Below are 25,837 nucleotides of genomic sequence, written 5' to 3' on the forward strand. Positions count from 1 at the left end.
CTCCCCGAAGGTCACTAGGCACAGCAGGGGTTGTGTCTTTCCTGCTGTGAGTAAAACAGGTTTTTTTGGGGGGCAAGAAAATTAGGGGAGATAATGCGTATAAATCTGAGGAAAGTCTGACATTACTATCTTAGGTGTTCCTGAGGCTGTTCTTACTGACTGGCTTGCTTCTGTTTGACTCACTGTGATACATTGTTTCAGGCTTTTTTATTTATTTTGTGTTTTAGCAGTTACAGAACTGTGGGATTTTTGTTGGGCTATGTTTTTGGGATTTTGCAAAAAACTGTCAAAATCTCTCTTTACTTTTGGTATCTGCATGTGTCTTTCCTGTCAGTTAAAGGGATCTATAGGGAAGGTAACAATGCAAGTTTAAGTAACTAAGAGCATACCAGAATATTAAAAACAGAAGAAACTTGATGGCAGGGGATGACAGGCTGAACTCACTTGATACTGGAGCTCTTTATGGAGTTCATCTCTCACTGTTTCTGGTTCCATTCCTGGTACAGCTAAATTGCAACTGTTCCTTTTTGCTCATTCCTTTTGGTTATTTACCTCTTGCATTTTCAAGTGTTTTTCCTTGCCTTCTTATTTTTCCATTCTTTTTTCTTTATGACAGTTCTCTGCTGTTTGTTAAATTAAGAAATTCCACTGAATAATTGAAATCTAATTTAATAATGATTTAGTTATCCATATAATAGAATTTATGTTACTTCATGTAACATGATTGTAGAAATATCTTTTGTTATTGAATTTCACTATAACTAGACATAATTTATCTCTTCTCTCTTACTTGGCTAAGTTTATACTTGGATTTGTTAACTTAATGGGGAATTCATTTTCTGTTCTTAGCAATATGAAATCATAAGTAGGTTGAAAGTAAAGAAGACAATTTCCAAAGGCTTTGGACATACATATTCTAAATATAATAACTGTGAAGAAAGAAAAATGTGGAGAAACTTGTCAGCTTGTGTTATGCATCATGAAGTTTCTGAATGGTCAATATGAAAATAAATTTGCTTATGTAGTTACAGAATATGAAGAGAGATTCAGTAATCACTATTCTCTAGTGATTTATGGTGCCTTCATAATACTGGATGTCCTTAAATGAAATGCGATTCCTGGTATGTTTTTTCAAGTCATAGCTGTTGGGCATTGGCACTAATGCCCAAGCTCTGGAGACAACTGAAAGCCTTGTCTGGCTTTTGGATCCATATATTTATTTGTCTTTCAGTATCAAAATTGGTTCACTTCCACTATAAACAAAGTAGTATACATTGTTTTCCTTGGGTGAAGAATAGGTTTAATGTGAACTCTGGAAAGCATTTCACTCCTGTTTATGCAGATAAAGGTTGTTCAGGGATTTGGAGCCAATGTAAGTTTTGAGTTCTGCTTAGTTGATTAAAATTAAATAGCAGAAATAATTGTTTTTTACTGTGTAACTAATTATAACATATATTTGACAATGCGTTTCATAATTCATTAGTGGTAATATCTTTCACTACTTGTTTTCCTGTGTCTCTTCAGATATCTCTGAGGTTTGAACACCCTAATGCATGGCGCTCTATTTGAAGAGAATTCATTTGCTTGCACATCTTTAGTTGTGATATGCTGAATCACTTAAAGATAACCAAGAAAGATATTTTACATTTGAAACCTAAATTAGCATTTCACATTCTTAATTACTTTATAGCAGACTGTTCTTTATGTAGGACACTTGTAAAATTGATAATTGCTTCTTTAAAATGCTGTTACTCTTTATGTGTCCTGTTGCATTCTTCTTAATTTTTAATGGAATAATTTCAATGTTTTATTGATGCCTTTGTCTTTTTCTCAACAGTTTTCAAAATCTTGTTAATGTGATGACATAAACTAGTAAAAAGGCATGTGGATTACATCATGGAAATCAGCAATGGTGATTGATATTATTCAAGTGGCACAGTAAGGGTCTACTGGTCTACTGTATGAAATGTCAGAAGTTTATATTTCTTCTGGTTTTGCAGTGGTAAGTTTGTTCATTTTGTACTAAGTAAATAATAACTTTTAAACTTGTTATATAAGCTATATTTCTTTAGAAAGTAACATACCAGTAAATCAATAAAGATTTCTGTCTTGCATATTATTTCTAATGTCTCTCAAGTTCAGAATTACTTACCAAAGTGTATATTGGAATCTGGTTTATTTTATTGGTATCCATTTGAAATGTAAGTTACTCGTCCTTAACATGTGCTAGCCTTTAATTAAACCATCTAGGTGAAATGGAATATCTAAATGACCCTGCTTTTCATCTTTGGGTTCATCCCCAAATGAGATCACTCCAGAAGGTGTTGAGCTTGTGTATAAAAGGGGAGAACATACAGACAAGTTTATCCATGTAGAAAATAGGTATAAACAGTCATTATAGACAACACAGTGACATGGGCTTTTTCTGTCTTTAACTCAACTACTGATGCTTTGCCTGTTCACTCCTTACTGTATTATTTATATTTTCTCTTAAGACAGAGTTCATTGGACATCTCACACTTTGTCCTGCCTTGTTACTTTTAAACAAGCAGAACGGAAGTTAGTACAGTAGCAGTACACACAGTGTACCTTTCCAGGCATTCATGTAAGGCAGTGGGAATAGCTAACAAGCAGGAGGGTTGTAGCAGCACACATACAATGCAGTTTTCCAGTATGTTTGAAATTTCCACTTTGTAATTGTCTTTTCTTCATTACAGAAAATGATGTGCTGTCTTATACAGTTGTTTCTGGAACTATACCAAGCAATACTTTTAGGATGCATTAACTTTCATTAAGAAATACTACTTGCATTTTGGATTCCTAAACAGACAATATAGTAACTATTGTCAATCGTCAAAAATACTTGTATTGCTGAAGAACTGTACTGGCCTTGTCCCATTCTCTTTTTTGCTCTAGGACCATCTGACACCCAAACAGTAGATTTGTGAGAATTCATGCTTTTTTTTTTTTCCTTCCCTCACCTTTGCTGAATATGAGAAACACCTGTTGAAACAATTTTCTTCTGTTTGTCATTTTCAGCCTTTGTAAATAACACGTAAAAGCTTTGATACTCTGTATTTGAAATTTGAAGTCTTCACATATGTCACTTGAACAGATTTTGTATAATCTGGAATTTGGTAGATGGAAAAGGAAAGGCGTGCCATTATGTACAAATGTGAATCTATTCATTGTCATGGATATTATGACAGGTTTGTGGTGGTATGCAGTTTGACAGATTGAATTTGTAAAGGTGAAATTAATAGAAGGATAAGACTGAACTGATTTCTATTAAAAATGTTATTTTGAGATTGGGCAACTTGAGTACTCCTACATCTCGCCCTGAAATCTGAAATACAGACACTCTCAAACTGGATGTTTTAAACTTTACTTTGAGTCTGAATTTACTTAAATCCAATGTAGGTGATGATTCATTTCACCAACTGTATGAAAAGTTTAAAAATGGAAAAGGCTTGGGAAAACAGCCTTTTAGTACCTCAGAGAAGATTACTGAGAAGATAGAGCCAGGCTTTTTATTGACAGAAATGATGCAAAAATAGGGGAGGCCCCGCCTGGGTATTAGAAAAAATTATTTTCACTACAAGGACAAGGTTGCCCAGAGAAGTTGTGGAGTATCTGTACTTGGAGGTTTTTAAGACTCAGCTGGACAAATCTGAGCTTAGTCTATATGTTCATTCGAGCAGGAGGTTGGACTAGATTGCCCTCCAAAGTCGTTTTCAACTCGAATGATTTTATAATTCTGATTCAGGCATTTTGTTTTATTTCAGTTTCACTATTAATGACTGTAACTATTTTTTTTAACGGGTGTGAATTATTTTTTTTTTAATCCACTGTTGATTTAGAATTGCAATTCTGTTTTGTTATTTTTGAGCAATTTGGTTTTTTTCTAAGCAACAAGTGAGTAAACATATGATTTTAATGGTTTCCTTCTTAGTATGTCAAACCATGTAACTGGAAACTGGGATATTAAGACCATGATATGATACCTCTCATTTGACCAGACAAACTTAAATAATAATAGATTATATCATATGTACAGTGCATAAAGTAGTGTATTTTAGTAACTGGAGCCTAACTGGAACATTCCAGCCTTATATAAGCCATAAGTATGAACAACATTCACAAACAAGCTTTAAAGCTTGAACGACCACAGTAACTGAGTCAGCTACTTTGGAGCTTAGGTGGAAAACTTTTTTAATGCCATAAAGAAATACCACAGAAAGAAGGGGTATTAATACATTGCATAGACATATTAAGTTTTACATTAGGTACATTTGTGACAATGTATTCTTCAGATTTGCTATGTCTGTAGGTGGTTTTAAAATATTTTTTCTGATTGTTTTGTTTACCTTTTTTTGAAGGTTTCCCAATGAGTGGATCATGATGAACATACTTTAGGGACTTGCCATAGTATGGCTGCTTCTCGATCTACTCGTGTTACAAGATCTACAGTGGGTTTAAATGGGTTGGATGAAAACTTTTGTGGTAGAACATTAAGAAACCGTAGTATTGCTCATCCAGAGGAAGTTTCACCCCATCCTCAAATACGGTCAAGGTCACCAAAGAAGAGGCCGGAGTCTGTGCAAACTCAGAAGAGCAGTAATGGTGGAAGAACTACTGATTTGAAACAACAGAGTGCTCGGGAATCATGGGTGAGCCCTAGAAAGAGAGGGCTTTCTACTTCGGAAAAAGATAATGTTGATAAACAAACTGTGGAAAATTGTGAAAAAAAACAAGCAGAACCTGTTTCACCAGTTTTGAAAAGAATTAAGCGCTGTCTACGCTCGGAGGCACCCAACAGTTCAGAAGACGACTTGCCTACTAAAACAGAGAAGGAGTCATTGGAGCATAAAAGCTTAGTGTCGGACAATGATGCAGTCTCCACAGGGACTAAGCGAGCTTGTCGATGTCTTATATTGGATGATTGTGACAAAAGGGAAGTTAAAAAGGTGAATGTCTGTGCAGAAGGATTTAATAATTCTGCAATAGTTGATGAGATTGCAGGCTATCAGACTGTCAATGGAGTTGGTGAGAGAGACTCAAATTCTCTTAACTGTGATGACTGTCAGCTTGATGGGAACACTAAGCAAAACAGTGCTGGTTCCTGTACACCCAAGGACAAAACAGTAGCAGAAAACGGAAACTCATTTGCCCATTCTTCATTGTTGCTTAATAGCAGCAAGGAGGACAGTGTTGTAGACCATTATGTGCCTTGCACAAACTCTCAAGAACAGGTAAAGTTAGAGGACCACAAAACAATAAATGACTGCTTGCCTGAGGAGCATGCTCATCAGGCATACGAGCCAGCCACAGGGTCCTTTTCTGAAATCCAGTCATCTTTGTTAAGGGATTCGGAGGAGGAGGTAGATGTTGTAGGAGATACTAGTGCCTCTAAGGAACAGTGTGCTGAAAACACCAATAGCAACCCGAATACTCATCATGACAGCGCATCAATCTCAGGTGAACCTGAACCACATTCTTCAGTGCTGGACTGTGTTTCAGCTCAAGTGACATCTATGTCAGAACTTCAAGAACACAGATACACATTGAGAACTTCACCACGAAGGGCTGCCCCTGCCAGAAGTAGCCCTACTAAAAATAACTCTCCTTGTAGAGAGAACGGACAGGTTGAAGAAAATAATCTCAGTCCCACTGAAAAGAATGTACCTGTAGGTATTAATAATATCAATGGATCTCCCAAAAAGTCTGAAGAAATTAAACAGAATGAAAAAGAGAGAAATTGTAATACGGGAGATCATGGGAGTGATGGACTAAGAAAGCCACTTTCTGAGGCTAGGCTTGTTGCTGGATATGTACCATCTGCCAAAGAGAGTGCCAACATCCACACTGCAGAGGATGATGAGGAAGAGCCTGATGTGTATTACTTTGAATCAGATCATGTGGCATTGAAACACAACAAAGAGTATGTGTAACTATGGTAACCATGAATTCTGCTTTTGTTTCTTACCAGAAATATATAAATTAATATGTATTTGAAGTACATTCACAAAAAATTAAGGGCTTTATAGTTTTCGTACTCTCTGGTCTTCATTTTACTTCCTTGTTTCTACCTCAAACAAAATTAAACTATTTAATATGCAGTATGGTACAGCAATGTGGTTTATACATTCTGAGTTCTTTAGCCAGAACTTGGTTTGTTTTTTTTTTTTTTAAAAAACACATCTCGTCTCTTTTTTCTAAAAGTCTAAAAACTAGCTGGAAACAAAACCAAAGGAATTATAACCCTTAATTAGAGTTGAGTTATTTATCAGCATATCCAATAGGCACAGCACATACAGCCTATGAAATTATCATTCCGTTGTACGCAGAATTTAAGGCTAGATACCTGTTTTCAGAGTGTCATGGGAAAGACTTACCATTATTATATTAAGGAAGATAAACTGATCAAATGCAGCAGTTTGAGAACTTTCTACAGAGTAAAATATGTTTGTATTGCTGTTCATATTCATTAAGTGTAAATACATAACATGTATTTAATGTATGAAATTTAATTTCTGATTATTATTAGAAACAATCACTATCTTGGTTTTATGTCTGAATGTTTATCAGTAGAACTGTGGTAATAATACATTTGTGGTAACTGTGAAGGAGACTCTTGAAAGAAAAGGGCAATTTTCTCAGTGAAGAAAGTTTACATGGAGAAAATTTGTCTTTAGATGATAAATCAGGCCACAGTTTTTATTGCACAGTCTTTGTTTTGCTGTTTTGACTTCCATGTTTTGTTGTTTAATAGATATTCTATTTGTTGTGAGTATAGAAAGGCCAAATAGAGATGATCTTCAGTTTGATTCATATGAAGAGTTAAACCACTGCTAACAGTTTCTGTAAATCATCACAGCACAATTATTTTGAATGGGCAAGGCACAGATGATTGATTAATCCAGCAGAAGTTTGACTGTTATTTTTTGTATTAGAGTTGCGTTATTTCTATAATGAAATTGTGTTCAGTATTGGATATGCATAAATTATTTTAATCAGATAAAATTGTGAATTGGAGCATGGTTCAGGTAAACTATGATTTCAGAATAACAATGAAATATCTGCAGTTTCAGCCATCCGCCCAAAGTGTATGGACACTTTCCCTGGTAGATAGATTTCTGTTTCCTAAATTGTAAATGGGGAAAAATGGACTGTTGTGTTTTGACAGTTTTTGGATGTCTCTGTATCTGTATGTAGGATGACTTTACTAATTAGGTTAGTACAAAGATACATTAGTAATGTGTCTTCATTCTTTTCCTAATAAATAACAAAAAAAAGAAAGGTCATACCAGACTTTTAGATGTAGCCACAATTTTTACTTCTTTCAAATTAATCATGTCTGAAATACACAGCTTTTAAAAATCAAAACCTGCAATTGCATTTAAATGCTGTAAAAATAGCAGTATTTTTTTCTGTTCTTACAAGTAAACACAGATCTAAATTGTTCTTGAAAAATTTCAGGAACATGCCCTAGTGTTAGCTTTTGAATATACACAATTGCTCTGAAGATACAACTAGTTGTTTATAGAGTTGCCAACCTGGTTGTGAGAGCTAGTTAGGGAGCTTTTGAAATTGCAGCTGCCTGAATGCAGAATTCCGAAAGTAATGCTGTTATTTTTACCCTGTCTTAAATTTTACTGATTTTTGGTGACAATAGTCAAAACTAGAATTTTCTTCTAGATAAGAAAAAAATAATATCTATTTTTCAGAGGGGAAGCATGCTATTGAAGGTAGTGTTAGCTGGTTGGGGTTTTTTTTCCCTTTAAAGTTGTTGATATAATTGGAAAATTATGGACAATCTTTTTTTCTTGTTGTTTATATTTGCAAGAAAATAGATGTAGTATTCTAATGATTCCACATGGTAATAGGGTCCTTCTAAAGAACTTAAGTTTATATTTTGATATTTGAGTGCAGTTGTCCTTTATCTAGAACTTCATAGTTCAGGAGTTAAATACAGTGCACTAAGTCTTTTTTCAAATTTTAAAACGACCAAAGTTCATAAGAGGATAGTTCATGTGTTACAGATCTTGAATTAATTATACCCTTGTTTAATCTCATTTGGTGCTTATTTTCTAAAATGTTAAACTTAAAAAAAAAAAAAAGTTTTTAGCACAAATGTTTTCCCTGATTAGTCAGATGCAAAGAATTCCAGGGTTCCCGCTGTGAGATAAAGGCTATTAACTTTGCCTACGATTTTTCTGACTAAGCAAAGTATGACAGTCTTCTGCTTATCAGATCTCCGAATGGTACACAGCCTTGCTTTTCTGTCTTTTGTCAGTTTGTGATTAAACTTTTCGTTATGGATGATTTTTTTCCCTGGTTTCTATTTCTGTTCTCTTTTAAAAGCAAATTCAGAGAGACCTTAGCATCTTGGCTAGGTTGAGGAGGCAGATCTCTCCAAGAAGGCATTAGTATCATTCTTTGGATGTACCACAGAGGGGAGAAAAGGGCTATATTCCTCTGTGTTGTAGAAGCAATTTGGTATGTCTGTAAAGTTATGTTATTGTTACATTGCATAGCTTGACCACATACACATTCATACAGCTGATTTTTCAAACTTCATGAAGTCATCACAACATCGATAAAATATGAACGTGCTGAAACCTTCAGCAGCTGTTGATAAGACTTGCTATAAGAAAAACAATTACATGTATATTGTGGCATTTTTGTATGAATTTTGTTGCTTTTTGAATGTTGTCATGTTTAAACAACATTCTTATATTAATATTTCTGAGAAAGATGGATGATATAATTGGAAAAATAATCAGCACAGAAAGCAAATTATGGTATTCAGAGAGAAGGCTGAAATGATGAATGTTCCACAACCTCTAAGAAAATGGATCACTCCTACAAAGACAGATTGGAGATCTGTTAACAGAAATTTTATTGCAACATAGACATTCACATAGATATAACAGAGTGATTTAGGGGGTTGTATAACTGTAAAGTATTGTTAATGTTAATTTTTCTGTTATTATGCACACAATTTGAAATTTTGTGTATTATGATTCCTCTCACAAAAATATGGTTTGCTGCATATTTGAGAAAGTTGCTTGTATGTTCTAGCTCAGAAACCTTTGCATTTTCTCTTGAGATATTTTCATCAAAACTAACTTGTTGGTTTAAATTTTTTACACTGCTTAGTTTTATATGCTGTACTTAGTGTTTTCCATGTCTTTCTTCAGGAGTTTCTTTTATCTCTTTGCTGTATCTTTTTATGGTTTAATTCTTTCTTACAGTGCAGTAGCTTACTTTAATTTTCTTTCTTGTGTAATATTTTATTCTCAGTACATTTTCCCCATTGCCCAGTGTTTCATTTAGTGACCTTTTTTTCTTCTTCTTCTCTACTTACTCTGGAGAATTGCAGTGTTTGGCAGGTATTGGATTGCATGAGGGAAAGTTTTTGTTTTAACATTTAGCTCAGAGTTCTAGGTGAAAATGTAATTGAGGAATTGAGTTCTCATGTGCATATTATGCATTACACAGTTTATTTCTAGGATCCTGTAAACTGTGGTTAGGTATATGGGAACCACTTAGGCTTGTAGTAAGCCCACTGAAATATAAAAATTATGCTTGAGCCCTTGCCTACAGGCATATTCTGTTGCAAGAGTTAGGACCTTGCCCTTGTCCAGTAAATAGATACTTTCATATATCTTTTGTTTCATTTATTACTTCATAAAGTTGTAAGGAGATTTAAACTGAAGACAGATTAAAATGAAATATTGTAATACATCTCTGAAAACCCAGTCTTGGAAATTCTTACATGCAATGACTTGTATTGTTGCAGGGGCCTTAGGAAGTCAGAGAACCATACAATCAAATTTAATATATAATTGACAATTTAATATATAATATATAATTGACAATTCATAGTAGTAATGTTAAAGTCTTTGGATGCACTTTTAATATTATATGAACCTGAGAAAGAAAATAATCATCTGTGGCATTTCCTGTGGTACAGGTTTTATATTTTATTTAGTCGCAAATGTTTCTGCCTAATGGATCAGGCTAAAACAGTTCTCTATAAAATTAATCTTACTGCACTTGTTAGAATAGAGTCTGGTGCACCTTGTCATACAATTATTTGAGACCTGCCTTAAACAGCGTCTTTTTAAAGTGTAATTGCAATGTAATCCTGTAGCAGTCTTTTTTGCTAAGGTGAACTTCTGATTTTACCTGCACCATGTTTTTTCCCTAAGTGGATGACAATTAGTATTAAAAATTAAAGTACTTTTCATTAATATATTTAAAGATAAAATCTCAGATATATGTCTCAGAATTAAGGTCAAATTTTTCACACAGTATGGATTTATTTTAATATACAGATAAGTTAGATAATCTAAAATCCCTTTGTAGTGACGTCATGTAGCTACGAGTAGTTAATACTACAGAATAAATTATCCTCCTATATTATTTTTAAGGAGACCTTTGTCTTTGTCTCATTTTCCTATGAGACACATAGTCTTAGTCTGAGGAGACTGGTTCTTACAGTGTTCGATCTTAAGGAACAAAGGGGAACTGGTATAAATCAAGTAAATAAGCTACTTTTTGTAGTAGCAGTTTTAATCCATACTGGAGTCAAGAATGTTATGAGATGGCATCTGTTTTGTAAACATATAACCTCCAAATACTTTATAGAATATATCATCAGCATAGAAGGATTGATGAAGTATAAATCTTTAGTGTTGAAGCATAATGTAAGTTAATCATGTAAAAATACATATATGGCATAAATATTATATTACAATGTGTTTTGATTCATCCTTTGTTTCATATGAGTAATGTGGCACACAGTGATATTTTTCTTAAATTACCATTAATGTAATACTTAAACATATGGAAAATTGGTACCCTTTTCAGAGAGAGGTTTCTACTGTCTAGTAGATTGTTCTGTGTTGTTAGTAACATTAAGTAAAAAAAAATTCTCATTTCAGGTAGAAGTTGAATGCTGTGACAAGTTCATCTGCAAAATAGAAATATAATGGAAATCAATTAAAAACTTCTAATACGAATTTCTGTTGGACTGCAGTTTGGTATTGCAGATAATTTTGTTATTAAAACATGTTGTGATAGTGTAATGGGCATACAATCACATTTATTAATGAAAACCTTGTTATATTCTACACCAACTTAAAATATTAAGTATTTCAAGAAATTTTTACTGCCAGCATTATTATGTTATCATGTTTTATAAGGCCATTTCTATCTATAAATACATAAAAGTGACAGAGGATTATTGCAAGACTGAAGATTAAGGTTTAGTTAAGAGTATTTTTGTACTCATAGAATCATTTTTTATAATTACATAAGCCATTTAATAAACACTAGAGTTTTTAATTTGCAAGAGAATAATGCCTTGGGCATGTGCTGCATCTGCTTTTCTCTCTCTAGTAGTAGGCTTACTCTAGGAGCCATTAAATGTCAAGTCATTTGTCAGATTCATTTTTCTTCCTCTGAACATGGTTATCTTGCTGTCAACCATAGCAAAATCCTACTCTACAGCACTATCAAACACAGTGCAATCCTCATTTAAATAATGCATCCTGTGGAAAGCAGAGCTTGATTTCTTTTGGATTTGTGTCCTTTGCTCCTTGAATTCTCTTGTGATTTGCCTAATACCTGCTTTTCATTTCTGGCTCTGCTCTCACCTCCCAAGAGTCCTCTATTGCAGCATCTTGTACTGGAAGGGAGCACGTGAGCTCGCCAGTGCAGAGCTGCTTCCCTGCTGGCTGGCTTGGTAGTACGTGTGGATGTGTGTGCTGATGGATTGACTGGAAAATTTGGAGAGTTAACAGCTGATTTCTGCTTGCCTTTCTTTTGGAGACAGTAGTTACGGTGTCTTCCCCTTTCCAAACTGCCAGTTTTTATAGAACACGTAGAAACTTGTATTCCCAACTTCTTTGATTAACATGGATCAAAAATCATGGGGAAGGGAATGCACAATTTAAAAAATATTAAATGCAAACTTACTATTTTAATGCAGAAAAGGATGGAAACTTACTTTCCCACCTGGTCATTTGGAAATGCTTACCATTTCTAAGTATCCTGATTAGTAAAGTCATCTAAACTGGAAAATTAAGTATTGGTGAACAGTAAAAATGGTTTTGAGGTGTAGGAATTATCAGTTGAAAAAAACCCCAAATGTCGTAGGAAGTTTATGGTCCTGATTTAAAAAAAGAGAAAGGAAAAGTTGGGGTAGCAATGTATTTACCCAGCACAGCTGAGTGGAGAGTAAGGCTGTGGTTTTTGGCTATTTACACAAGGGACACTTAACAAAAGCAGATGTGGTAAAGTGTGGTTATACCAGTTATACCAATGTAAACAGGTGGGACAGGAATAAATTATATTACCAAAGTTGTCTACTTGGTAGGGGTGTACAATTATTTCACTAATATGTTAGTAAGCATAATGATGCCACCAAGAAAACAAGAACACAGTGACTGGCGTATGCTGTGAGACTGCGGGTATCTTTACTTATCAAGTTTAAGTAACCTAGCTTGAAATAACTCAGTTACTAGTCTTAAGTAAGTATTTGTTCTGGTCATACATGAAGTTTTGATAACATCTTCATTGTGAACTACAAAACTGACTGGCAGAATCTTTAAGAAAGGAATTGTATGAGCAGTATATATTAATGCTTGGTTTAGCCTCAGCAGTTGAGTTCTAATCAGGATAGGTGTTTCTTTGGTACTAGAAAGTATTCACATGCTATTTTGAGAGGAGGAAAGATCCGACTTTTTGGTTTCCTTTACGTTTTGTTCTTGGTAGGAATAGCCAGCTAACTTTTAGGTTTTCGTTTTGCACATCTTTAGTTCAAGGCAAAGATATGCTGTTGTTTTGTTTAACAGCCTTTGAAAGTTTTATGCGTCCTAAGTCAAGGTCCAACTGTGTTTGTCCCTGGTTTATTGAGTACTAATAAAAATACACATTTTACTGATTTTCTTCCATATTTCTAACTTTTTTCCCCCTTCATTAGCCAAAAAAGATTGAGTAAATCTTTGTATTACTGTTAAAACATTCAGCTTCTGATGATCGCTTATCATGTTCTTCTAATCAGATTATAGTCTTCAGATATTACTGTAACAGAATACTTGAGGAAATATGTTAATTTGTTCCTATGGCAAGAAAAATCAGAGTGGTTCTTCCTTGGGTTTTCGTGAATACCTACCTGTATGAGCTAACATAGAGTGAGTTGAAGGAGTTCAGTCATCAGTGTTGTCAACTTTCTCAATTTTTTTTTTGTTCAGAGGATTTCTGTACAGTGGGGTCAGTTTCATAGTAATGTGGTAGTAATTGCTCCTATTTTATCTCTGGAAGAAAGCCCCTTCTGAATGATTACTTTCTGGGACATCTTTTTAGAGAAGAATATCTAAGTGGCAGTACTGGATTTCTGTGGTATTTTCTCTCAGTAAATGAATTGGGACCATTCTCATTAGAGATGATAAGAAGGGAGGAGGAGTTAGGGATGTGCTGTCAGTCTGCCTTTGTGCCCCTTACGAAGAACACAAATTTTACTGCCGTTTCCTCATGTCACTCCAAGCCTTGAAAACAGAGGAGTGACTGGGACTTCTATCTTCTTCCCTACTAAATGTCACTGTCCTGCAGGCAAATACTTTAGAAACTGCTGTGAAAGGAAGATCAAAAGGCTTTATTAGAATGTGTTAACTGTGGGAGGACTGATGTATGATGTTTTAACCTTTCATGTTGACAAGACTGAAACAAGTTATGTGTTTATTTAGGGACACAGAGACGTAATTGGTGCTGAAAATTATGAAAACTTGCTGGAAATGTGGATATTTGATAAAGGTTCTTTTGTACTAATGTTAAATCCTGCTGAGTGTGGTGGACAGCTCTTGACAAGAATGAAGCCTATAGAAATATATGACTGGGCATTCTGTTTCTGGGGCAGAGTTGAGGATTTAAGAAAGAAAGGGACATCACAAGATCATAACCAATAAAATACTGTTCAGATGCTTGAAATACAGAATCTGGAGCTGTGAAAGTTAGAAGGAAGTTGAAATTAGGGTGGAAAATGGCTCTTTTGCATCCAGGTTAAAGACCACAGTAAACAGGGCTTTCTGTTTTGGTTTAGAGTTTGTTACTATTTTTAAAATACCCTTTAAAAAAAATGAATAAGCTTTTGGCTTGGTTCTGTTTCGTTTTAGATAGGTGTGTATTATAGCCTGCAGCTGGCATTCAAAAATAGCGATTTTTGTTCTGTTACTAGCACGGTAGACTTGGAGAAACCACTTTTGTATGCTTTAGTTGTTTCATGTATAAAATGGGGATGGAGTTTAATTATTTACTTTTCTTGGAAGTCTTTTAAAAGGTCTGAAGTACAAATATTAAATATGGATAGAGAAAGTACAGTAAATGACAGTACATGTAAAAAGGTTAAGCTAGATTGGAAAACAGTTTCATCATGAGTTGCAGAATTGGCTATAAGTAGATTACCTTGGTTATAGTACCTAAGCATTAGATAAGTAAAAACCTACCATATGCTGCTTTCTTCAGGCAAAGGTGCTTTCATAAGTCCTGACAGGAGTTGATACGTGCTCTTATTGATTATGCCCTTAAACTCTTTCTGTTTTTGAAGGGACATCAAAGAAGGGCCAGTCTTCATTAGTCTCTTCTGCTTCCTCATTGCTATCTTGTGTGTTCTATAAATCTAACATTGAATCCCAGCACTATGCCCCAGTGCAGCAGCAGATTTTTTTTGAATCTCAGATTCAGATCAGATTAATTTGCAAGAAACTCAGCAGTGTCAAAATTACTATATCATGCAAGTGGCAAAGGTTTCAGGCCTAGCTTAAAAGCTGGGAGCATTATCTGGTATTTCTGAAATGAAACAAACAGATAAACAAAAAACCTAAACAAAACAAAGTGTTCACTTGTTTGAAATGAGACGATTGTGTTTGATCTGACTTAAAGAATTCTCTAGGAAGCCAATCTCTTCCTACAACTCCCTTGGGTTAAATTGGAAATTCTGAGTGCAATTAATGGTTCTTGTTTTCCTACAGTAATTTGTAGTCTGCAAATATAACATGTTTAATATGCAGTACTTTCTTAGCTTAGCATTTAATAAGGGAATTTTTCTGAATCGCTGTTAGTAGACCAAAGTCCAGATTGATAAATGGCTCGAGTATGGGAGAGCTGGCTGGTTTTAATCTGTACTTTGCTAGAGTGCCAGTAGATGGCAATAAAAGAAAGATTTGCTCAAATCTTCCTGATTACTGATAGGTACCGATTTTGTGTCACAGCTCTTGGAAATATGAAGACCAGATTTGTTTTAAAGTAGATATGTTTTCTACATATATTTTAGCCAAGTTTTATTATGGGAAGTATATACTCCTTCACTTAAACCAGATCCTACCTGCACAAGAAATAATCAGGATTTCTAATATAAATTTTAAATTATGGTACCCATGTTTTTACCTTCTAATCCCCAAAACTGATGTTGTTATACTTTTTATCATATTGTGAACTGTAGAAGTGCAGTTAGTTTTGGGAGTTGAAAGTGATGACCACCAGTGGCACAGCATTTTATCAGCTGAGAGGATAAGGCACTTCTTTTTAATTAGGCATCAAAATACAGATCTTTGCAAGGTACTAAGTTGTAGGGCAAGTACAGTTGACAAAGTAACTTATTTCAAATAATTTCTCTGAGCATACAGATAACAAATTGCAAGGAACTCTGTATGCTGATTTTATTATATAAATTACAAAAAATGTATTGCTACAGTCTTGCATTGTTAATAAGTGTCACCTTTGTCACCTGCTAGCTTTATAAAACTTTTATATATTGTTAACTTAAAAGTACCACACTGAATAGAGTGGCATTAGTGATCTAAAATGATAAATGTTTTAATAAGGGGAAAGAATTACCATTTTGATAACAATACAAGTGTTTTATATCCATATGTGGCTAGAAGCAAGTAATGAACATTTAGCTATGTTTATAAGTTTGTCTGAATGCTATGTAAAAATCTGAGGTGGTCAGAGTTGCATGAGCTTATAAGTAAATGTGAGAATGTTCATTATATCATTACTTCAGAAGTGATTGTGTAAGGTTGAAAGAGATGAAATAAGGACTGAACTTTAGAGTGGCAAGGACATCTTTCCATCTGTTTTAATTTGAGGGAAAAGTGGAAGCAATACTGCTTGTTTCCAAATCTGTAGCTTCAAAGGTGAGAAAATACATTTTAATTATGTTGGAATATTAGATAAGAAAGTCCAACAAATATTGCATGGTAGAGTTTTGAGATACTTATTGTTAATTTCAAGTTTGTGTGTAAGTTTACTTTGGATAGACACTTAAGATGAAAACTATTCTTCTTCATGGATAAGACCACTGGCAGAAAATTTTCTCGTGTTCTTAAATGTTTGAGCATTCAGACTTTGTAGGGGGATTGTTTTTAGAGGAGGCTTGGCATTTTTGTGATGTTTGGTGAATCTTGCCAACAGCCACTTTTATGTCTGCTCCTTACATTGTTCAACAGGACAAAACTTGCTTCACATTTATTTACTGCAATTTAACTGAAAAGCTTCACTTCTTCATTTTATTCCATCCGCTAATCTGAATTAGCTACCTAGAAGTTACAACCTTCATTTTACAGTATCAGGTTCTCACATCAGTCATTCACTGAAGGTTTAAAGTTTACAGTATGTTCTTCTCTTGAAGGGAGAAGAAACTTTCAGAAACCACGGAGGGACTAGCCTCTATGACTTTAATGACTGTTATTCTGATACTGAAATGAATTTATTTAAAAATGCTGAATGATGTGGCCTCTTGTACAGGCTAGTGTTGAATCATTTAGTGTAAAAATAAGAGTAAACTTAAGAAACATGCTATTCTTAAGGCAGATTGACTCCATATATATATATATATATATCTAAAGCTCATTGTTGTTCCTGATGCAAAGAAAATAAAATCTGCGTTGTAACTCTGGATGCTTAGATCTGGAAACATAAACAGTGTTATCACAAGATGGAAAGAAAGGGGGTAAAAAAGCGTCTTTAAAGTAGATCTCAGGAAACTGGGTCAAAATGGAAATGGGTCATCAAGGTACAGCTATGCTATTTTCAAGCTTAATCACAGACAAGAGAGGAGGCTGCTGTTTCCCTAATCATTATTACAACAAGGTTAATGGGGATGAATAGTGCAATAACTAATTGCTTGTGGCAGGACTTCCAGAAATATGGCTCTGCTATATGATAATTATTTTACAGAGCAATTCAAAAGAGTGGAGTAGTTATCACTGCAGCAGAACAACTGAATCAGCAGGAATGCCTGCTGATCAGTATCAATCTTTAAGAAGTGGCTTTCCTTTCTTAAATACTGATCCCTCAAACACCCATGTTAATCAATGTTTTTCAGCATAGAGATACTGAGACTGTTTCTGTACTATACTGAATTATTCAAGTGTTCATATGGAAGATTCCTGGCAGTTAACATGATTTAAGAAATGATGGGAGTGTTTTGATACTGGGATTGTGGAAACATAGAATTACATTCTGTAGAATGAAAGTTTTCCGGCAAAGATGACTGCTTTGGGTTTTGTATGTGCTAACAATTTAGTAATTAGAACTGAGAAAAGTGTAACTTCAGTGTAGGGGATATGACTGACTGTGTGTTTACTGAAATTATGTACTTTTAGTTGTATGAGTTTGTTTTGTTTTGGCAGAGGATGTGAGATTATTTTCCTTGGTAATTCCTCGCAGATCTTTCAGAGAAAACCATGTAACTGTAGCTGGATAATTTAGAGATGGTTGCTCTTTGATTGCCTCATTGAAGAACAAAGCCAGTTTTGGAGCAGACTAGCGAGCAGGGTTCCAGTTACTTTCTCTTTACATTAATTAGGCTGTTTCAGTTTTGGAGAATGTGAGTGCAACTGCAGGAGGTAGTTTGAATCATAATTGTTGTGCTTATTTACGAAGAACCTTGAAAGATTGACAGTAAAATTGCTAGACACTTTTTTTTAAATAGTCTTGGAAGTTATGGACACAGTGTCTTATGCTTAATGTGGCAGAAGTATTTATGTTGCTGTTTGAGACTTAAGAAGCCAGAACAGGGTGAGACTTTGAGAAAGTGCTCAATGCATGTTGTTATTTGGCTTACTGCTTTTTCAGAGAAATACTGGGCTTTATTACAGTCATGCAGAGCCAGAGAACTAAGAGCTTGTACAAACCTGTGAAAACAGCAATGGTTCAAAACTTGAAAGAATATATGCAGACTTAATATAATACAGTCGGTTAAAAAGTCATGTTGGAATTCAAAAGGATGTGCAGTGGCTCAGAGAGAATGCAGTACTGCAGCAAATCGGAAGTACTTGATTATGGACTATGCAAACTGTATTTCAGGATTAGTATTCTCAATTTTTTCTTGGCAATGATAGACCTCCAAAATACACGCTTTCATGCATTGCAATATTTCTGATATTCACTTGATGAAATTGCAGTCTTTATTTCTAGGCTTCAGAATGTATTAGTTCATAAAAATTGAATATGGACATTAAATAGCTCCAAGTTAATACGTTTTTGTAGTGGAGGTAAAAAAAAGTGCTGGGAAATCTTTTTGTCTGAACAGTTTTCTCAAAAAAACCTTTTTCTCTCTTGAATTATTTCACTTTAGTAGTGCTGTGTAGCTACAGATCAACATCACATGAAATGTTTTCAGATGATCCCGACATTCTTGTAATATTTTACATATTCCCATGAAGACCAGAGGTATCGTTTCTGAACCATTTATCTTCAAGTCCATGATCACTTCAGTGAGGTCACATGAATGTTTTAATGAGTGAAGTAATTGGAGTTCAATATCTTTTCTTGTTTGTTATTTCTCCCCAAATACAATTTCTTTTCTTTTCGTTCAGACTTAATTAAGACCACCTCATTAAGGTGATTTTTTCCCTCACTTTACACATGTGAATCATCATTAAATTAGCATTTCATCTAAATCGCCAGCATTTGTTGCTTTTTTTGTTCTATGTGTGTAAATGTTTTAAGTTAAATTATTAATTTCTTTGAATTTTATTTGGAAAAGCTGTCACAAATATAATTCAAATAAATGAGGTAAAATGGCTCATAAAAAGAAAGGCGGGTATTTAGTTAACAGCTTCTTAGATGCAAAGTTTTATGCACACTACTGAGCTTCTGTTGTTGTGACTAGATTTAACTCCAGAGTATTGTATGGAAGTTTTGGCACCTGCTGTTAGAAAAAGGCTTTCTGTTGTCCGGGTTAAGTCATCTCCCCAGATATCATTAACCTCTTCTGTGCTGTTACATCTACATCGAACACGTTTGCAGCCTGCCTGTGTTTCATTTCTCTGGAGTGTGCAAGGCAGGCTTCTGCATAAGAAGTGCTGTCAGTCCACCTGAGCACGGACAGAGGTTGCCCAGCACAAAGCTAGGCAAAAATCGGATGCTATTTGTAAAAAACTTGAGTAAAGATCTCAGTTCCACATATGACGATTGCTCTAAGCCTGTAACAATCTGGACTGTGGAATTGTCTCAGGCCAATTTTGATGTGCCATTAACTACTTTTGTAAGTTATTTCTGAAGTTCATTTTTCACCTGTTGAAAACTAATCCCATTAATTATCTTGGTTTATGAGAAGTTATTTTGTTTAGAGGAAATTGGACCTTTTTTCCAGTAGGGAAAATATTCCACGACTGTTGCAATATTAATGGCCTATTTAACAAGTATTTTAGTTGCATATAAGCCTCAATGTGTGCAGGCAAATTTAAATAATAATAAATTCGTAACAGAATCGTATCCTACTGTTTTTGAACAAACTCAGTATTTTAGTTTCAAACTTCAGAATGTATGGCTATATTTTATGTTTTCAAATATTACATTTGAGTGGAAAGAAAATTACCCTTTTTCATGGGGAGGCAGCAGTTTAATATCTAGGTAGAAACTTAAAATATTTGATGGTACAAAGCCTTTATTTTGCCTTGAGGCTGTTTACTTCTCTCCACTTAAAGTCTTACCCGATTACCAGTGAAGGCAATTGAAAAACTTGCATTAGCTCAGTAACCTCTGATCTTTTATGTACTAAATGTGGAATTCATCGTGTTAGGCTTGTCTTTGTTTTAGCAGTAAGGGAATAGAAAGAAAATTTACTGAAATACTATAGTAGCAAATAGATCTTACCCGATTTTAATAGGTTAGGTTGCATTTTGTGCTGAACTGAAATACAGTTGTAATATTAAATGCCAGAAAACATTTTCATGAAAAGAGTTGATAGATGATAATTTGCAACAACAGGAGACATGGGTCACTATGTGATTCAGAAACTGAATTGGACAACTTAACATTAAAGCTAATAAAAGCTATTAAATATAGTTACCCATTTTTTTAAAGGCTGTGTTACAATATTGTATGATTTCCTGACTCCGAGTTAGCTTTATGGAAAACAGTTTGGGAAGCATACATTATGGGGTACAAGTATGATAGTCAACACCAGTGACTCTCAAATGTATCTGTTAAATAGACAATAAAAATTCTGTGTGAATCTGGGACAGCACATCTGAGGGAATGCTGACTTTTTCATTCAACTTCTGTATTCTTAGAGGAACCTGTTTTGTATGTATTTATTTTGCAAATTACTTATTCCTTGGCTAATTGTTAATTTCATAAATGACTCTCATATTCTGCTCTAAGGTGAGGCTTTTATGAAAAGCTCAGATACAGTTTCTAAGCCATTCTTGTCCATCCTGTGGGTGGATGAGTGAACTGGTAAAATTCTGTGGTAGTCGTTTGTGTTGGGGTAGAAGGAAGCTGGTTTTGAAGTGGAAGAGAAATGAGGCAATTTTCTTTGTGTTTTTTTAACTTCATAAGCAAAGCTTATTGGTCCTAGCTGTTGAGCATATGAATAGGTTGTCCCTGATACCATATTGTTTTAGCTAGTATAGCACTTACATTTAAAGGAAGTCAGTAGGGTGTTTAATTTAACAGGTTTATATAAATTCATCTACTACTTAAAATAGATGTGATACAGTTTTTTATGTAATTCAATTAAAATGTCTATGAACTGTTTCAGATAAAGTATGACATCGTGTAGATACTAGTGGATAATCATGGCTAGTATTTAGTTGGGGGTTGTCACTTTTAAAGACAAATTTAGTGAGTTGTTTTCCTTTGTCTCTGTAGTTATCAGAGACTGTTACAGACGATTGCTGTACTCGAGGCTCAACGTACTCAAGCAGTTCAAGACCTTGAAAGTTTAGGCAGACACCAGAGAGAAGCACTGAAAGATCCTATTGGATTTGTGGAAAGACTCCAGAAGAAGGTATTTCAATGGGCTTTTCTTAAGTCTTACTCGGATATTTTTTTTTAATAGCTAGTAATTCCTCTGTAAAATTCAGAGAATTCTGTATATACTTGTGTAAACATCGCGAGTTTAAAATCCTTTACCTGCTGAGCAGAAATGGGCCTTTCTTTTCTTATTAAATCTGTAAGATGTAGGTCTTCAATGATTATATTAGATATGTTTTCTTTCCTTTTTTTTTTTTTTTGTATATAGAAATGTAATCTTTAAATTTTTAATTGTAATGCAGGTATTTTAAGACAACCTGAAATCTACAGGTGACTGGAAGTAATGCATAGTAAGGCATTAGATCAAGAATTACTAACTTTTCTCATTAGAGAATTTAAATGCTGTGCTATGAGTGAATTTGGTAGGGTGCTTTTTAAAAGAGCAGGAAATGTGGTTCATAGCCTGAAACCAAACAGTAGAAATATACCTGAGTTCTTGTCAACGTAATAGAATATTTCTGAGGGAGGAGAATTAATTTTGATAAGGAAACATTTTCTTTTCAAACTTAAAAAACCAACAACCAAAACACAAAACTGAAAAAGATGTTTAAAGCTTGAACACTTTCTTGCTGATGTCTACCAGTGACAAACACGATTGACCTTTTAGTCTTGTAGCAACACCTTCTCTTTCAGTGAAGAATGAACTAGGTATTTCATGGTGCTCTTTTCCTAGGTCTGTAGAGACCTAGGTTTAAGGAGAGGTCTGATGTAAGCCCCTTGATTTCAGTAGTTGTTTTTCCATTAAATTTTGAGATTAGTTAATAGCATGCGTGATATAATAGTGTTGCACTTGATAGTAATTTTATGGGGAAATACTAATGATAGTTAAAAGTATCTGGTGCATTTTTGTCTCCAGATCAAAGGAATGATACTCTTAAGGTTCAGCTTTAAATAAAGCGGTGAGCTTTGCAACAGCTGTGTTCCAGGCAGAAGACAGCAACATCAGTGTAAAATACACATTGATTTCTTTGGTGGGAGAAGTTTAAGTTTATCAGATGATAAAACTCCAAATCTTATAGTTTCCCATGTTAAGAAAGGTACAGATCTTGGGCAGACAGTATGCTTAAACGAGATGAAAGACAGATAGACAGTAACAGGATATTGAAGTCAGAAACACCTGATTTCAGCTGTGAAATACATGCTATAAAGTTTTATGCTCAATAAGCCAACATTGACCGTGCCGCTGCATATTTTATATTCACTGTTGTGTATTATTCTTGAAAGATATCTTCTCCTTAAAAAGACTGTGCTGCATGGTACTTCAAACATTCTGATTTTGAATTCTGCTGTTATCTAAAAAGCAGTATCAGGTTTTTTTAAGTTTTTGGCATTCATAGTTTTTTGTTTGGATATACAGCAATTGTGTTAAATACTGCTTTTCACTTTTCGTTCTTGTTTTTTCAGGTCGATATGGGTCTTCCATATCCTCAGAGAGTTGTTCAACTCCCTGAGATTGCCTGGGACCAATACACCACTAGCCTTGGAAACTTTGAGAGAGAATTCAAAAACCGAAAACGTAACAGTAGGAGAGTGAAGCTGATTTTTGACAAAGGTAAAAGGAAAGAGAGCATACGTTACAAGAAAGAAATGACCAATGTGGAGGTTTAATAATTCCTTTTTTGTGCTGTTTACAGTAGGCATACCTGCAAGACCAAAAAGTCCTTTGGATCCCAAGAAGGATGGAGAGTCTGTTTCATACTCTGTCTTGCCTTTAAGTGATGGTCCAGAAGGTTCTACAAACAGTCGTCCACAGGTAGTTACAAAAAGAAGGATAAAATTTTATAAAATCTTAATTTTTGGGTTGGTTTTTTTTTTTTTCTTTTTTAACATGGGTATGTGGATAATCTTAACTGTTACTTCTGATGTTAATGTTGATAATGATGTCATTCATGTGCTCAAATCAGAGAACTTTTTTTTTGGTTTAGGCAAATTCTAGTTCAAATTTTCATGCATTTAGTCTGATTGGTTTTGATTTATTTAGGTAGGAAAAGGGTTAAAATCAAGATATCCTAGCTGTACTTAGATTCTAAACATGTATTCCATTTTATATGCTATATTTGAGCAGATGATAAGAGGACGACTTTGTGATGAGACCAAACCCGAAACTTTTAACCAGCTGTGGACTGTAGAGGAACAGGTAGGTATTAGGAAATTCTTCCATTTTGGAGCTGTGGTAATGTACTTGAGAATAAAAGCAAATTGTGTAATAATGTTTAAAGCGCTTAGAAGTTCACTGTCACATGTATGTAGATACTCATCTTTTGACAACTCATACCTCTGCTAGGAAAGATGTTTTTTGGTTTTTTCTCCCCTGTTGATTTAGAAAAAACTTGAGCAATTGCTTTTGAAGTATCCACCAGAGGAAGTAGAGTCCCGACGGTGGCAGAAGATAGCTGATGAACTGGGAAACAGAACAGCTAAGCAGGTAAGAAGCAAAACACTTTAGAGATGTGAGCACTCTCCTTGACTTTTTTTGATTTTATTTTTTTAAGCTTTTTAGGAAGCACTGCTGAGAGATTACATCCGGATTTCTCTTCAACACTTTAAGTCATTTATTTTTAATTTGAGGTGTTTTTTCTGTCAAAACTCCCACAATTCATAAACTGAGGGATTAAAAAAAATATGGCTTATTTTTTATAATGTTCATAATTAAACCACTAAAATTTATTTTGCTAGAAAAATATTTTGACTGCTTGGGCACTGTTTTTGAATACTTGCGCTGTGGTAGTAGTGATGTCAGTCACTGCATCCTAGCAGTTGATACAGATTCACAGATTTATTTGAGGATGTCTTTTTTTTTTTTTAATAGCTATAAATAATTTTCTTAAAAATGTAACAGCAGGGCCTGCATTTCACTAATAACAATGAAACTCTAATTCTTCATCTCAAATACAGAATTTTAAATATGCCCCAAAGCCCATGACAAACCTGCCATACCGAGCATGCTTTTAATTCTGTATAATAAATATAATGATACCAACCGTTCTCAGATTGAGTTACATTGGAGTGCTGAATTTTGTGCACCTCAGTACTGCAGAATGGGCAGATGTGAATATTCACAGATTTAATTCTGTACTGAAGCCAAGATCCACAAAAGGACACAGATGTGGAGACATTGAGTATTTCTGCATCTGAATTGTTGGCATTTTCCCCCTAAAATGACATTATTTCTCCCTTTTGTGGATTAAAAAATGCTGATGTTCTGTCTTGACAGTGTTTTAATTTCTCCTATTTAAGCTGTGTGTTTTCAGGTAAAAGTATACTTCAGTATTATTAAATACAGCAAGTACACAAGATTTACCTCATCTCTGATCATATCTATACTTATGGATATATTTCTCCGTACCTGAAAAATTAAAATGTAGAAGTACTCTTTGTATGCTAACTATACATAATTTATCTGTCATTCTTAAGAATAAGAAAAATATAGAAATATATAAATAATAAGAAATAAGAATAAACGTAAGAGTAAGTTTAGCTTCAGCAGGTATCAAACGAAAATTCTTTCTTTTCTATCACAATTTTTGCTAGATTTTTGTTGTACTTCCAGCAGTAGTTCTGAAAGCCTTCAAAGTGTCTGGAAAATACCAAAATGCACCACTGCAAGATAAATAATGGTTATAGTAATTGTTGCAAAGTAGAAAATTAGGATTTCCTGTTCTTATGTTCTGAACCAATGTAGCGATGCTGGCAAAACTTCGAAGTGAAGGCCTGTTACATTTCATTTGACATTTAATTGTTGCATGTTGTTTTTTCTAGGTTGCCAGTAGAGTGCAAAAATATTTTATTAAACTGACTAAAGCTGGTATTCCAGTTCCAGGAAGAACTCCAAACTTATATTTATATTCCAAAAAGGTGAGAGAATATTACAGCAGAAAATCCATACTTCTGTTTGTATTTACATGCAAACTGAGTTTAAATCATTAATATTCTCAACAGATTCAGGTCTGAATTAGTGCTTTCTAACTAACTAGTTCCACCTTGCATGTATTTCTTTTATTAAGTAATTAAGTAGTCTTTTTTCTTTTGCCATTAGCACTGTAGAGTGAGTTGGGTGTTATTCTAGTTTCACATCAACATCTGTTAATTACATCTCTGTCAGATAATCTCAGGGATGTGAAGTGTCAGAAATGTAGCAGAATGTAGTGTCAGAATGTAGCAGTCAGTTTTCAGGCTGAACTAACAGGGCTGAATGATTGATCTTGGGGTACTTTTTCCTCATTTGTTAAGTTTACTCTAATTGGTCTAGAAGAGGATAATGAGAACACAGTTGGAAGAGGGTAAGGAGCCCTATAAGTCACACTGTACAGTCATCTTCTAATTAACAAAAATTTAGAAAATTATGTATAACTGAGCATACTGAACTAGCCCAGGCTTAGTCTTAAGGCTGAAATGTCATGTTTTATATTTGTAACATATATGACCATAAAAATAGAATGGTCATATAAATGACCATTAAAATGCAATGCTTTTCCAGATCTTGGAATGGATGAAAAAATAA

The 25,837-nt window shown here is 34.3% G+C and overlaps 1 protein-coding gene across 3 annotated transcripts in view; it reads left to right on the forward strand.

The window, feature by feature from the left end:
• Positions 1 to 25,837, forward strand: part of ZZZ3 (zinc finger ZZ-type containing 3) — a 64,077-nt gene that overhangs the window by 26,333 nt on the left and 11,907 nt on the right. For 2 of the 3 annotated variants that reach the window (XM_040610123.1, XM_040610124.1), the window contains exons 2-9: positions 1,838 to 2,002; positions 4,380 to 5,941; positions 21,172 to 21,310; positions 22,741 to 22,888; positions 22,971 to 23,089; positions 23,402 to 23,473; positions 23,660 to 23,761; positions 25,096 to 25,191. In XM_040610123.1, coding sequence (XP_040466057.1) covers positions 4,431 to 5,941; positions 21,172 to 21,310; positions 22,741 to 22,888; positions 22,971 to 23,089; positions 23,402 to 23,473; positions 23,660 to 23,761; positions 25,096 to 25,191 — 2,187 coding nt within the window. In that variant the 5' untranslated portion in view covers positions 1,838 to 2,002; positions 4,380 to 4,430. The remainder of the gene's footprint in view (positions 1 to 1,837; positions 2,003 to 4,379; positions 5,942 to 21,171; positions 21,311 to 22,740; positions 22,889 to 22,970; positions 23,090 to 23,401; positions 23,474 to 23,659; positions 23,762 to 25,095; positions 25,192 to 25,837) is intronic. The other variant, XM_040610125.1, reaches the window with a different exon arrangement.

Source organism: Falco naumanni, chromosome 11, assembly GCF_017639655.2.
Source record: "Falco naumanni isolate bFalNau1 chromosome 11, bFalNau1.pat, whole genome shotgun sequence".
NCBI lineage: Eukaryota > Metazoa > Chordata > Aves > Falconiformes > Falconidae > Falco > Falco naumanni.